This window comes from Cydia pomonella, chromosome 4, assembly GCF_033807575.1.
Source record: "Cydia pomonella isolate Wapato2018A chromosome 4, ilCydPomo1, whole genome shotgun sequence".
NCBI classification, from domain to species: domain Eukaryota; kingdom Metazoa; phylum Arthropoda; class Insecta; order Lepidoptera; family Tortricidae; genus Cydia; species Cydia pomonella.
The window spans coordinates 3,141,808-3,158,673 of record NC_084706.1 but is presented as its reverse complement, the minus strand read 5'-3'; the positions used below and the strand labels follow the sequence as shown (position 1 = coordinate 3,158,673).

Here is a 16,866-nt window from a genome sequence, read left to right as displayed (position 1 = left end):
TAAGAAGTGGATTTGAGTTTTTGAAGCCCATAGAATTTCACACTAACATTGTTGCGCAAGTAAAAAGCTCCACACACCCCAAATCAACCTGTTTGACTTCTCACAGTAGCTAAATGCCAGATGATACGTTGAGGCCGACGTTACAGTCATTAGACATGTAAATATTCAATGACCATGTATGACCTGCTTTGCAATTCAATCGACCGGTGCTAGAAAGTTACCCATTACCCTCCCTCATTATTTCGAGGGGATGGCCAGGCGTGCAATCAGTGTGAGGGTGAAACCGCTGAGCTTCTTTACTCACATTTATTATTTTTACAACAGCTCATTTTAGAACATAAAAATGTAGCGTGCTAACAAATTGCGGGCTGTTCAAACGGTACAATTCCTGAATCGAAAACGGCCGTGTCTAATTGATAAATTATTACTCAAAATGTGCCGTACTGCCTTTATATATTATAGTCGCATAAAGTGGATTAAAGAAATATTTCAACGGGTTTGCTTTGGTTGGAATAGGGGTCTCACAAATTTGGGGGTTCAATGTAGTGCAACGGATGACTCGTGATATTCGCGCCCCTGTGGACATGTGGTTGTTACACTACAGTTCCAAAGTCTCGCATTACACTTTAGGTTGAAAATTGAACCAGTTTATACATTGTATAATGTGAAAACTTCAATCAGCTCTCCCTTTTCGGTGGCACTGCACGCCATTTTGTCAACCTCTTAATATTTATAGCGTTCTTACCGCTTATACTAGCTTTTACTTTTACTGCGTTTTTATTATAATTCCTCTAAGCTTTTCTTTTGAATGTCACTATAATTATATATGGACTATAAAGTTTTATGACTTTGTACCGTATCATTGTTTTATTTATTATTATTAGTTGCTTCCTAAGACTTTTCAATTTAAATGAGTATTGATTTACCCTAGTCTTCCCGACTCTCAAACTGAACTGTAGGAGGATTTATAAACAAACACGATCGCTATTTCTCGGCTCGTTACTAGGTGATTAATCGGTCAGTTTCGCGTTGATCAGATTAATACAGCCGCCCTTATTGATGCTTAGAGCTCCGAGTTATTTGTCTTTCATTAGTCCCAGATCGCCGAAATCCAGTAATGGATCCTCATTCGTATCTTCGGCTGTCTAAATATTGGCGTAAGTGAGAGACGGGTCCGGCGCCCAGGACAAACATAATTAGAGCTGTATTGTAGTGGCGAGTGTTCACGACAACGGGCTCGGGACGCCGACCCATGCATCACCGTCCAAAACCACAACGGACAAAATTAGTCAATCATTACACAAAGTACATAATGTGATACTTTCTCACACTAATGAAGTGTAAGTGATAGCTATTTACATGTAAATTGATGACAATGTTGTTCGCCTGTTAATTAACGTGTTAATAGTTATGCATTGTTAGTTAGAATATATATAATAATTTGAATATTTATCGAAAAAACATAAGGGAAAAATGTAACCCTCATAAAAAATATATCACTTGACACTTGCAATACTGAAGAAAGACCAATGAGCCACATACAACTATTTTTAAAGGCACAAAGGTTAAATAAGATACTCGCACTCAACTTTATTTTTCCAGGAACAAACGAAATCTTTTCTTAACTCATCTTATTTCTCGGTTTGTGTGCACTTTTAACTTTTGTTTAATAAAGACTTCAAAGAACAACTCGTTAGTCAAGGAAGTGTTTTGAAATTTTCGTTTAATATTCATGATGAAATATTTCCAATGCTCTTCCATGCCACCCGACTATAAAATAATACCATAATACATCAAAAGTTTTCCGGCCCGGACGGCGAGAGCCGGTCCGAGCGGCTATGTCGGAAACTTGTTTATGAAAAGGCGTATGAGAGCACCCACCGAGCATTCAGCGCTCACTTTTCCAATGCGTTGGGAGAATATACAATATTAATGCAAATAATAAAACAAGCAATGTTTCATACACAATACAAAATTACAGGCTTTAAGTCGGCATTAACTTGAAGAGATCACTGGAGATCTGGTCAATCGTCCGCCAACTACCTTTAAACTTGTATTACTCGTATAACAGAGAAGTATTGATGACGTTAATCGAGTAGTATGTCCGAAATCACAACACCGTGCACCGCCTCGCTCGAATTTCTGTAATAAGTCCGGTATGTGTAGACTTGGAGAGCCGGCATACCTTCTGTCACCCTTATCAGATGTGCGCCTAAAAGCGAACACAATCCATTATCGAAAGAAGTGGGGGTGGAATGCGATAAAATTTTTCAATCAGGCAACCGCCGAAAAATATTTACAGTGTAACCCGAGGCATCGAGCGGGAGGACAATATTGCGGAGCGATACGCCCGCGGCGGGCCTTCCTACTCTTTGTGCCCCGACTGTCGAAATAATATTGAACTCGGGTGAAATACGAGCGGCCGCGGAGGGACGCGCTCCTGCAAAACTGTTTTTTCGTTCCACCGAACAATGGCAAGCGTTTAGTTTAGAGCGCGGATTCAGGTCATGTTTGCGGATAAAAACAAATGTCCTTCGGCTACAGATTTCCCTGCTAAGTAGTTATTTAATATCGAGTATATTTTAGACCTAGCGGGATATTTTCTGAGGGTCTTCAGGAACTTGGGTGGAAGACAGGTACTACAGAAATGGTAATAAGTTGTTTGTTCATCCGCACTAAGACTAAGGCGATTTCTTAACTAGCAGGGCCATCTAAACGTCTCGTATTTAGTAGAAATTCTCCGGTAACAGCCTTTATTAGCAAGCTTACTATTTTGAATAAATGTAAATTTAAATGCTCCTTACAGTGTCGTAAACGCTGTGAATAGAATAAGAACATTTCATTTATTAGATTTCACGTGAACGCTATTTTGCAAATCAATTAATAAATCATAAGATTAGGAGAATATTTCCTGAACTGCTACGATATCTTACCTGGCACAAGGCAACGCTGGCCTTATGGCTCTGGGTGCGTAGCCAACGTGCCAATCGTTAATGCTCCAGAGCGAACGAAACGCAACTGTCGCACTAATATGGAAGAGTGATAGAGAGAGATGACTACGCTACGCTACAGAGAATTAACGCGCGTTGGCTAAGCACCCTGTTTATATTATACACTCGATAGCTCGATAGCAATCAACACTTCGTATAAACTGAATCAGAGGAAGTAACCTGTTCCCATTGCTTATAATTGTAATGTATATTAAAGTAAGACTTTATTACAGCAATACTACCATACTTATATTAATAAATTGATAATCATAGCAAATATATATGTCGGTAACAATATTTATGCTAAGTTTTTTAAAAGCCAAATAGCTATTTATAACAAAACTGAACTCATATATATTTTTTCTACTCGTCGACTGTGGTTGAATTAAGGTTTCGTATACCAAACTATAATTGCGTACTTTTCATGTATGATCATTTTCATTTTTAATGAAACGCTTCTTTATCTACTCATAATCCTAGTGCTTATCTATTGCTCAGTTCAGACTATTTATTGCAGTAAATTTACATTCTACGGTATTTACATAATTATATCCTCAGAGACAAACTCCGGTAATAAAAGGCTATCGCACACTCTCCGTTAGGCGTCGGGTATGGAAATTGGAAATGAGCGGGAACCGTTGCCGGCTTGCTAATGGGAAATTGTTTATTACTATCACCGCAGTAAACTAACCATTGGCAGTAGGTGCTTGACGAACTTTCTTATCCACGGTTATTGTATCTACTAGCGACAATAATACTTACTAAACCACTTATCTCTGAGACAATACTAAACTTAAAATATACTATTAGATTTGGAAAAAAATCTATGACAAAGTACATGAAAGGTTAATTAATTCTATTTGTAAAACCATTACTTAAAGAGAAGCGGAAAAGTTTATTAAAAGTGCCTTCGGATAATTAGTGATGTGTTTTTCTATATTGATGCCTTTGAAATAGAAGTTATCTGCTGACCAATTTAGAAACGTATTATTTTAGCTATTTACATAATGTTTAATTGAAATACTGCCTACTGAAGCAAAAGTCAGACTCAGTAACATTCATGAAATGGTATTTTTAAATTATAAATTGGTTTTGTTAAGGTCAAATAACTTTAAAGGTTTTAATTATCTGACTTTGGCTGTGACAGTATTTTCATTGAGTGAATACTAGTATTAGGTACATACATATAAACACAGTTTTATAGTTTTAACATGTGTGTCTGAGCCGTTTTCGACTTCATTATTTGACAGATTTCACAAAGAAGCTCGCTGCGTCATTGCAGTTGCGTTATCGAAGTTATGTTTATGCTCACGAGCAGATTATTTACGCTCGAATCCTCGGAGTCGGCGGGCAGTAATTGGCCGCTCGCCGCTATCACTTCCATTCATTTCTCGCGATAAACCTGCTCCCGACACATTTGCGGCCCGAGCGCATTCAAGGCAATGCATGCGATTAGTTGTTCCTTAGTTCAAGGTGCTTCCACTAACTAACCTATCTGTATTACCGAGCTGCATTCTGAGCATTAGCAAGGATACTTAATTAAATGAGTTGCTTCTACTGGACGCTGTTGGCATCCTTTCAAATTACACGAACAGTTCTTTAGTGCAAAAATTTATCATTCATAAAATCCTCAATAACACTCCGCTTAATTAGATGCAGCTCTGCTTGTGAAATTCAAATGTTTCGAGCTTCCGTCGTTTGATATATTCTAAGAAAATAGGTTTGCTAAATATAGCCAGCTTGCAATAGTTAGCTACTCGCCCATTCATGAATCAACATTACCTAACCGCGGAGCGTAAAACAACCATTGCGTTAAGAGTTATTAATATGAGTGGAGAGTTCAACGAATCCAGGAGTATTTAAATCGCTGTATCATTCGCGCTCGTGCTGCTGTCTGGATTTATAGTATTCGCATTTTTTTTGTTTATTATCCTGCTTTTAACACTGAAACAACTATAAGTAATTCAAAGTATAGCTTCTCAAATGCTGTTTGTAAACCTATATCCATATTATCGATCTATTTTATCTTGTAAACAATATTGCAAAAACATTAGTAACAATAACTAAATATACCTCTACTTAAACTAACTTGTAACGAAAAATGAAATTTTTAGACATAAGAATCTAATGAACCTTTATTTCATATTATTTAGGCACTTCTTAAGCAGTTTAAACACAATTACACCACGAAAATAGACGGTTCAAAATATAAATTCTCTCACCTGGATTTCACCTGTATGGCTATGATATTTATTTGATAAGTATACAGTTATGTACTTCATCATCTTAATCTATTAATTTATACGACTGTTTATCTTCTACATAGAGCATATTGATTTCGCACACTATAAAAGAAACATCTCGTCTTATGAAGTGTTTGGAACATGGCCTCAGATGCCGACGCGCTAACCTCCGACCTTAACGGGCCCGCCAGCCGTGGCGCTTAAATTAAATTCCTTTGTTATTTTACTTTGAAAATATTAGCTAGAATGTTTATATCTTTAAAAATAGGTACTTCTTACATAGCTTGTCATTATGTAACTTTTAAAAAATTTAAACAAGATCGAGAAAAAGCTAATGTTAACTCTGAACCTTAGAATCCAGAACACGTGTAAGACAATTCTAAAAAATGTTTTGTATCTTTAAGGATATGCTTGTATAATATTTGACATGTTTATATTAAAATAAATTGTTTTTATCCTTGTATCTGTAGATAAAAAAGAAGCTTTACAATCATTTGTAATCACATACCTTAGGTATTAATCGGCCGTCATAAATTACTTAGTATAACGAATAACTTGTAATTAATAAAGCAATAGATTAACAACTTAGCTCTCATCAAATAAGAACAAGATGCCTTTTTAAAAGCCCATTTTAACAAATATTTTTTAATTAAATCCGATGAGGTTGGTCGGTCTCGAACAACGCTTATCAAGAGAAGGGATTCAGGTGTCTCTCTAAGCAACTTCGTTTAATGGAAACACATGAACTACGCCCCATATTAAAATCTATTTTAATTATATGTACGTACTCTTAAATTCTTGGTTCACGTCAAATTAGATACTTTATACTCACATTCTTCAAAACTTCTTTAGGAATGGATGGCATTGTCATTTAGATGATAATTTTATTCCGTTGCTTTATACTGAACCGTTCGTCGGGGGAGGAAATTGGCATAGCAGGGAGAACGCCATTGTTACACATTCCGCTTTAAATTGGGGGCTTTCTTGAATTTACACCCATGACTTGCGACCGGGGAGGACCATTCATAGCCTTGGTTTGCACTACAACTTGTAAATCGATAGAGTCAGACCAAGATAAGTTGGCAGCGATATTGATAGCCCACAGACGGTGCAAGTGTCAAGTAAACGTCATATTTTTTTTTTTATTTAGAACACAAACAGTCACATATACAAATGGATTTGAATGGATTTCATAGAAGTTTCACGTTTAAAATAACCCGTGCACCGTCTGGGCTATTAAAATCGCTGTCAACTTATCTTGGTTTGACTCTAGTGTCCACCAAATTACCCGCACTCTATAAGTAATTTCGACACAGAATGATAAACCTTTCAGGTAAGAATTTTTCTCAATATTTAAATACAATCCCTTCGAATTCCGGCATTCTTTATTCGCAGAGGTATACCATTACCGTTTTTAATGTGTGTTCAATACATGAATCATGCGAAACAATCATCATTGTATGTTTGGAAGACTCGCTCGATTTTACAGTCGGTAATTTCATGTTATCTCTTTGTTCTCCATTCAGCCCACGGAGCAATTAGTTGGAAGATATCCGAATATAAACTTAAACGATAGCATTATAACAAAATATGATTAAAGCCGATAATATCTCTGAACCGCTTCTCGACAGACCCTCGCATACAACGTGGCTAAGGGGCGTTTTAGAGCCTTCAATAAAAAGAAATCGAATGGATCGAGGCGGTGCCTTAGGTACACGAGACTTTTTTGTATTCATCGGTACCTATTCAATATACTGAACCTTTCGTTGATCGGCTAGATTTACATGTACCTATTAACGTTGCATCGGTAATATCTTAGCGTATTTGGTTCAAGATTTTAAACCCATCGGCTGGCCTATGCAGCAATGGACTACGAAGACGGACGCCCTGTAGGTACCTAGATGTACGCAATGTAACTACTACTAATAGCTTGAAACCATTTCTTTCTCTGAGTAAGATGAGAATGCGGTCTAACCTAATACGTCAAAAGTTAAAGGAGCATCTTTTTATCAGTAAAACTGCATTTATAGAGGTATAATAAAATTAATTTGCTAAAATGTACGTTTTCGCAAATAGCTTGCAAGATGTCCCCGACGACCGGTCACACTACACCTGTGCCTGAATAAAAAGTTATTCAAACGAGGCAGGCGTGAACTTTGGACTGCACATAACGAACCCCACCTGGCGTCTTCTTTTTAATAATTAACCGTAGGTACGTGATGACGTAATTGTAAACGTTATACAAACGTTGTGCTTGAACAGTTTAACCTCGAGAGAGACAAATCAAAAAAACGGTCACAAAAACTCACCCCCCAAACAAAGCTACATTTTGTCATAATACATTTATTACTTATATTTATTTTACACCAATTTTTTGTTCAAACAGCCACGGAGATCGACAAACTGATAACAACTTCAAATGCTGTTAGTAGCCTATTGGTGCCACTATAAAAGAGAATAATAGTATTACGTGGTATTTTCAAATATTTTTCAATGATAGTCATTCAATAAATAGGACGTGGGGATGTTTTTATGGTTCTTTATGCGCCAGTCGTGTGCTAAAAATAAATGTCGTCTGTTTTTTTATATGGATTTTTTTTTTGCTACTTTCTTTTTCCGCTGGGTACAAATTCAATTTATGTAATATATTCTTATAATTTAATGACAATTGTTTCAGAGTGAACAATTAAAAAACCGGCCAAAAGGGATGTTGACATGAAACGCGAATGTATCAAATGTTATGTTTTTACCATAGCAGGGAATATTCGAATGCTGAAAATCATATTTTGTAATTGTAAATATTGCATAATAAGTATCACGTGACTGCAAACGCCAATCGGAGCGCGTTATGTCACAGTGCGAAAAGCACCCACATGCTGGCACTTCACATGGCTTCAAATATTTGTATTGCGTCTCTTTCCTTTCACATACAAAACAAAAGGGATGCAACACGAATATTTGACAAATTATAAAGCCAAGCTTTTTTGGGCTTATCTGCTTAAAGTGTAAAATTTGTTTGAATTATTACGAATATTACGACGGAGCCTGGATTTATCACAGGAAATACCTAGTTCAAATTTACCAAAGTAGATTATTTAATGGTGACAAGTTTCTTTAGTAAAAACAAGGACTTTTGCGCAGCAGAGTTTAGGTACGTGAAAACATCTTTATAAGTAACATTTTTAAAATTATAACATAACATGTAAACCTTTTAAAATATATCATATTATTCCATAGATGCAGTTGATATATTAAACTTGTTATTCATTATTTTAGCGTATATACTTAATAGAATAAAATAGAAGCGTTTATTTGCCAGAATACGTAGGTACAAGGTGTTACATTAAATATTGTCACAGTATTCAGCCGAAACAGCATGCTAATGTTAAAATATATTTATTTATTTATTTTATTTAATCTTTATTGCACATAAGAAAACACACTGTACAATAGGCGAACTTAATGCCGTAAGGCATTCTCTACCAGTCAACCTGTAGGCAAAGCAGATAAGTTGTAGGCGGTGCAAAAACATAGGTATAGGTGATACAATTGATACATGTACGAACACAATACATTCATAAAAAATACACATACATAAACATACATATATATTAATAATATTGATACAAATACATATACTTACAATCAATCAATCAATCAATTATTACTTATATAATCTTAGAAATTATGCCTTTGATCAATGCCTATGACTGACAGTTTGACAGCAGTTTGTTTATTTATTTTACAGTACATATGGTGCTACTTTTCAGCACTAGTGCGTAAATTAGCATATTACGTTACTGTGTCGAACATTTAAAGGGTCATATGTACTGTAAAACGTTGTACGATACATGTGCGAAATGCGAATAGGTAATTCGACACTCGTGTCGATTTAAAACACTCCCTTTGGTCGTGTTTTAATTTATCGCCACTCGTTTTCGCCAAATTTGTCAACATCCCTATTGGAAGTCGGACCACGCATAATCGAGGGTTACATAACTTCAAATATAAAACGCCATACATTAATTAGAAGATAATAAGTTTTTATGATAAAACTCATTAATGGCTAAAATTTTCGTGAAATTTCACGCCCGGTATAAAAGTTTGAGAGGGCACACAGTATTTTTCACTTTCGGAGCGATTACTTCCATATAATAGTATTCACTCAATCAAAGAACGCTCTTAGCAACCTTAATGTTATCAAATGATTTTACTTCATTTTTTTCTCTTTTATTTCCATGTATGGAGTGCCCACCCCCCGACTGAACATATACTTTTCAAATTTTTACTTCAAAACTAAGTAGCTCACACAATCCACCTACGACGCAAATTTCATTAAAATAAATTTTATAGTTTCCGAGTAAACGTTGGCCTGTGGCATACGAACATGGCGAAACTGTAAGGGTTCCGTATTTGCTATTTTAGATACGGAACCATAAAAATGCAATCCTACCTTAATATAAAGAGTGATCAATCCAAAACTGTCAGTATTTTGTTTTATTAAATTAAAAATCGAAGCCATTTTTCATAAGAACAGATGTGGCTATCTCTCATAGTTTCTTACTTCTCCATACTGACCGTTTTGGATTGATCACCCTGTATATCATGTCACTGACCCCGGAATTACAATAGTAAAAGACAAGAAAGATCCTAACGAAATTACATGAACTTTTATTTCAATATTTGTGTCATTCTAACTCACTCACTCTCTTGGTGTTATGGTTGTGGCTCGGTACGCGTTTCTCTTTATAAAACGATTGGAAAACAAAATGCTAATCATTACGCGTTACATATGCCTTCGACTCTAGTAAACCAGTTCATCAGGTCCATTATTTTAGGGCTAAGATCTCGGCTTGCCTCCGCAAGCCTATATTTAGGGGCGCGATGTAATAAAAGCACATCGCTGTCCGGTCCATTCCCGCACGACTGTGCAAGATAAATGGTCGGCACGGAGCGGCCGCGGCGAAGGAGACGCGTTCTCACGGCCCGTGCCTGCGTTTTTTTCTTTTTGTTTCATCTGGTTTCTGAGTTAGAGGTCGGCACAGCTCGTTTTGAGACTAGAACTGACCGCTGCACGCGCGCGTGTAATAAAAACCGTGCGACGACGCCTAACGAGTCCCAGCTACCTGGCGCGCCATGCCATTCCGATCCCGACGTTTTGCTGCGTCCCCATGGCTGATTAGAATGCCCAATTATATTACTGTTGTCCTCACAACATGTTGACATGCCGTTTGTAATAATAACTTCGAAGCCAGAGTGTGTCGGTTCGTGTGTGTAAACTGGTCGTGGGCACTCTCGCGTTAATTAGACACGGCTCTCGCGTAGCGCAACACCTCTCCTCATTATTTACCGCTTCATTAAGAGCTCACGACGAGCGGCTGTCAAAATCCCGCCGAACACCCGTCCACCGGCCGCGGTGCTTGAAATATCGCAGTATTGTCCTACAATAACACTGTCGTCGGCTTCGTTAATTGTCTTAGCCATCTCTCTCCGTCACAGGGTGTGCTTTATTCGAGAGCTCGTCTTTTGTGTTAGTAAAATAGACTGCTCGTTTCCGTTCCAAAACTGAACTAGCATATAAATATTATGACGCGTTGTGGTTATTGTGCAACATTTCATTTCTCTGCCACAAAATTTCCTTTACACAAAAACAAAAGATTACTTTTCTGATTTCGGTAACGCGCGGAAATGATGTACCTGCTCGGGTCAGTCAGTAATAGCACTGGATGAATGTTATAAACAATGCAATCGTAATGATGATGGGCTTAAAAAATCAATTTCGTGTACAGTTATGAAATAGTGCGGACATGGGTAATGATGATCGACAATCACTACGTAGTTGCTACTTACTACGAGTCCAAAGCTCGGTCGTAGCTTTTTTGTGGCATGAATATTTTATATTCCATTATCCGATTTTCTTTTATTGTCTAATTTACACTGCGATGAATGTTTTAAATACAATTGAAAGGTGGAGACTGCTGCACACCCAAGCATCGCGATTTCTGTACACGTTTTAATGAATTCGTCCTTCCTCCGACCGTTTCTCGACCGCTATTCAGAAGAAAATTACAGTCAAGAGCCCGAGCCTCCTCGGCACAAACCCTTTCGAAGTCACGCTTCAGTCTCGCTAAACTTTGTCCAATTATTTTTGTTCCTTTTTTTGCTTCAGCAATATTTTTTATGTGATGGGTATTATATACCGCGTCAGTTGGCAAACGTTGGACAGGCCACGACACCATATGGTCCCCCACCTTCGGCTGTTAAATTTAACCATGACAGAGAAGTTCGGATAATTGATTAATGGCCGGCGGGCGGAAATTTTAAACGCCTCGATGATCTTTTTTGTCGGGATTCCTGATAATGATACGTTTTGATTGTCTAGGAGGGACCGCATTCAAAATCTACCATATGGTGCGGCAGAGATTCTCTGCACCAGTTGGCGGCGGGTATACATGAAATTGTTTTATAATTATTACAGTTCCTTTTAAATTTACTAATAAACTCTCTTTAAGTATTGGCAAACATGACATAGGTTAAGGTTTCTGGAAATAATGTTAAAATAAATTAACTAATTGCCATAAAACTAAATTATTAATACGATTGTACAATGAAGTCCCATTAGGTCTTATGGTTCATTATTGTAAGTTCCAACATACTGAGTATATTTCACAGGACAACACTGGTCATAGAACAACGGGTCACCGTTTGACGCCGACCACTTATAAGCCCTATTTCTAAACGTGTGATTTCTGTCTGTTTCCTACAATAAATTAACATACTTCATTGTTTGTCAACAGATTGGGCGGTTCGGCCATGTCGGGTAACTTGGGCGGCGGCACACTCGGCGGTGGGCACTGCCAGCTGGCCAACCAGCCGCTGGTGATGCCGGTGTTCCCACTACGCGCCAGCCAGCCCAGCCCTGTGCCGGTCTACTCCCCTTCGCGCTTCCACATAGACAAACGGTGCCAGCATCGTTGCACGTGGAAGTGTCTCGCTATCGCCATGATATGCCTCTGTGTCATCCTAGCGGCAATGCTCGCCTATTTTATAGGTAAGTTATACCTATTTTTATTTACTACGTGTTCGCCTAAATCTGCTTTTCCAACCAATATATTAAAATAACTGATTTTTAATCGATTGATAAGATGTTGTTTGCCAAAAAAATTTAACACCACTCCAATCTTATTGATCTGACCTCGGAGTGAATGTTACGTACATCGGTGAATGAGTCTTATCAGAGGCGTCATTGAACCAGATCATATCCCTCTATTCTTAGTTTAGCCTGGATGATAAATTGTCAATACCTAAAAGACGGGTTAAGTTAAAAGTTGTATACAAATGCTAAACATGTATGTATTTGCAACATCGTTATCATTTGTGAAGTTCGATGGCAATAGTTCAAGTAGAAAGTTCTAAATCTTTCATTTATCGGAACTATTAACATTAGGTACATCAGTACCCCTAGTGTAAATTTAGTCGATAGCGAAACGTGACGTACGCGTTTGCGTTAAGTCTCATTTTGTATGGGTTTTTGAACAGCGCGCCAAGCGGGACGTTTTGGAAAGTCAAAAATCTCATACAAAATGACACTTAACGCAAGCGCGTAACGTCACGTTTCGCTGTCGAAAATATTTACACTAGGGGTACTGAAAACTTGTAGTTGATCTGTGTAAAACCCGACTAACTTTTTATTTTATTTAAGTTTCGTGAAATAATTTCATTTTGCATGCTTCATCCATTAAGTAAAAAGTTGATTTCGTTCTCAAGTACAGCAACTTACAACTGCTGGAATTAAGTTTCATCTGTAAAGTTCTATGCAGTTCTTATCTTCGTAATATTGCAGATCAGAGTTTACGGACAGATCAGAGTCCCTTATAACAAGTGCAGTTAGCTTAACTATCTTACTATCTTAATACCTACATCACGTACGAATAATGCTTATAATTTATCGTCTTTCCACGTGCAATTTCAGTCCGTATTCCTATTATGATTTCGATCAATACAGTGTACATCAATTGGACTAATGGCAGCGGTGCTAGGAAGCTGCGTAGGTAGCTTATTACAATCAGGCCGTGTATCGCCTGCAGCATTCAATGCACAAGCATGAATCGCGAACGGGCTCCTGATTGTCGATAGGATAAATCTTTCATATAATTTTGTACGTATATTTTGCCTCATCTATGATTTTAATCTATTTTTGGTGGTGATATATAGTTAACAACTTAGCAAGGTGTTTTTTTTTATACTACGTCGGAGGCAAACAAGCATACGGCCCGCCTGATGGTAAGCAGTCTCCGTAGCCTATGTACGCCTGCAACTCAGGCGTTACATGCGCGTTGCTGACCCTAAACCCCTCGTTGAGCTCTGGCAACCTTACTCACCGGCAGGAACACAACACTATGAGTAGGGTCTAGTGTTATTTGGCTGGTGTTTTCTGTATGGTGGAGGTACTTCCCCAGTTGGGCTCTGCTATAGGTGCAATTAAAATATATTTTCATGTTTTTTTAAACATTGCTGTCTTAGATAGTTACCGAATAAGTTACACACGTGAAATATGTAGTTGCACGCAGAAGTTCTTTCATTACTTATTTGATGTGAGATAGTAATCGTCTTTGACATTGTCCAGTAATGTTAGGTTAGGAACTCTTAGAACCCGAAACATGAGACAAATATTTTTCTTTAATGACACTTGGTGACCTCTAGCTGATAGTTATAAACAATCAACTGCGCCAACAGGTCTTTATTAATAAAATGCCAGCGGGGGCACATGGATGCATCGTTAAGGCAGTATTTTTATTAACTCGAACGGAATGCCGATTTAAAATATTCATAACTTTATTCTTACTCAATCCATTAGGATTTGATTCCATTTACTGGCCGCGTATGACAAACGTGGGCTTTTATATTATTAAACTAAAAGCAAGCGGTATATGAATTGCATTCGATAAATTAAAAAAATATTGAATACCTATACATTTCAGTGTTATAAAACATTTCGTTAAATTTAATGAAAGTGTTCTATATACGATCAAGTGTTGTATATACTATGTTGAAAAGGTTATAACAATAACTATTTCGTTATGTATTTATTACATCCAATGTATGTTGTTATCATACCCATGTTGACTCGGCTTCTTTACCTATTTTGAGAGAATTGAGCACTACATCTTCATAGAAGGAAAAGCAAGCTAAATCAAAACGGACAACACACACATAATATACCTACACTCTACACTAGGTAGTTACCAACTCAATTGCGTGTAAGTACTTATTTAGGTAAATATCTACATTTACTATAATCTTTACGATAATTGCGTTATTATATAAAATACTCATAACTATAGACAATTCATAACTGATGTTCCCGTGCTAAGCCGAAGTTTGTTAAAAATCGCAAAGCCCCCGCATCGATGCGCTGCCGGCGATGGTTCTCTCCAATTAAGGCGCTCTTCTTATTTCGTCCTATTCGTCGGAACTATCGACACGCCGCGCACGGCCCCGGGCTACACTTTAATACGAAACAGTAGCAACAATCACTGAAATGTAATAATCCCTCCCCCGGCTGCTATAGCTTTTGTTTCCAACCGATAATTATTTTCCCCCTTTCAACCATGTAAACGCCCACCACAACAGTAAAAGCTGCAACGCCAACCATAAAGCACTTTATTTGTAGATAATTTACATAGATTCATCATGTTAAAAATATTTTCCGTCGTCACATCAAAATTCACTTACAAAAGGTGATAAATTTAAATATCCACTTCGAGCATTCAAATGAGTTGATTAAACATCGATGTTGCAACGAAAACCGACATCGGCCATTAGTCTTTCATCATTCTTTGTTTAATCTCGCAACGCAACCGGCATCTACAGAGGGTATAGTAAAAAATTAAACAAACATCAGAACAATATAAATGATGCGCCTAACCTAAGGCAACGCGGGCTGCGTGCCTCGGGCCCGCGCGCCCGTGTTAGCGCTCTAATAAATTATCTTACACTTCTACGTCCTATGTTATTTCACGACGCGCATATCAGACAATCTCCTTTCCTGCCTATCCAAAGAACGACCAATCATAATTTATATTCGCCTACCTAAAGATTTACGAATTTAGTACTTATATTTTCTTTTCTTGTCCATTTGGCAACAATGGGTAATACTAATAAAAACGAGTAGGTCCTGAGACGAATACAAGTAATAAGCAACCCCATTTATGAACAACAACTTTCATTAAAATAGCAAATTATATTTTGTTCTATCACAATAGGTACCACGATCTAGAAACATTGTGTAGATAATGTCTGAGCTATGTTCTTCGGCGAAGCATTCGCGACTAACTGCAGTATGTCACGGATCTCCATAAACACTGCACCTGATTCACGGACTTACATTTTCACTGTGACAACAGATAACGAACAGCTATTGCGACCACGGCAGCGACCCAGTGATGGAAGCTTACACAGTATAGCTTACACGTACAGCCAACGAATAATAAAAATAAGACCAATCAAATAAACAATTAACTTTACACCCAGGCTTGTAAATTTGTGTATATAATTTCCCTATTTTTTACTTTAATGGTTTAAACATCTAAGAAGAAGCTCTAATCGAGCCATAATCGCGTCTAGTCATTTTGTACACCAGTACAGTCGACTTTTAAACTAAGAACTCGTAACGTTGAAGCTGCAAACCGTAGACATGCAAGAAATCACAAAAATAGTATCAGTGGCGACCCGGGGCACTGCTCGGCCGGAGTGCTGGGGCTGCCCTACATTCGACCCGTGCATTTACCCTGCATAGCCTCCGCTGTCAACTATAAACACTCGAAACAATAACATAAGAAAATAATACAAAACCATGTTATATCGTGGTCATTTATGCCTTACTACATATATTGATTGTGGTTACCTACAGAAAAGACGCCAATTTTTTTTTCACTGGAACATTGATCAGTAAACCAGTCGGACATTCAAATGTTGTTTTCATAACTTAAAACGTGCTTAAAGTGTGGTTAAAAATAAAAATTAAATGTTGACATAAGCAATCGCTACACCCATTATTTTTAGTAAAATAAGCAAACAGAAATGATAACAAAGAAAATGTATGGCAGTAAGGCTAGTAAGAAGTTGGGCCATTCCTTTACGACTCTGTAACACGAGCACGGCTCGGCTCGACAAGGCAGCTGTCACACGAGAGCCGTGTCTGCCTTTCCATAACTAACGTGTTGATTAGCCGTAATACTTATGTACGTTGCAAGCTAAAGTGCTCCTCCGGGCCCTGCCTTCGGACACTCTTCGTACACGACCACTCTTAACATACAATTGCATTTACTTCAACAGTAAACGTTTTTTACATACACTTAATTATACTAGACTTGTTTCATTCAATGTTTTACTACATTCTTGCTATCGGCACGATAGTTACGGTAACAAGAAAATTTACTAATGCCTATGTAAGTTGTAACGTACTCTACGATAAAATCTTGCAGACACATCAAACTCGGCAAGGACTATCATTTTTCCTCACACCGCACATACCCGCTACCTTTCACTGCCAATTTACCTCAAAACTTCTGCATAACAGTGCGCTATCATCATATATTACTTAGAAAGGTGTTTCGTCGAAACCGAGGACT

At 37.6% G+C, this 16,866-nt stretch overlaps 1 protein-coding gene across 5 annotated transcripts in view; it reads left to right on the top strand.

Moving 5' to 3' along the window:
- Positions 1 to 16,866, top strand: part of LOC133516860 (teneurin-a) — a 93,662-nt gene that overhangs the window by 27,864 nt on the left and 48,932 nt on the right. For all 5 annotated transcript variants that reach the window (XM_061849867.1, XM_061849866.1, XM_061849868.1 and 2 more), the window contains one exon: positions 12,031 to 12,284. In XM_061849867.1, coding sequence (XP_061705851.1) covers positions 12,031 to 12,284 — 254 coding nt within the window. The remainder of the gene's footprint in view (positions 1 to 12,030; positions 12,285 to 16,866) is intronic.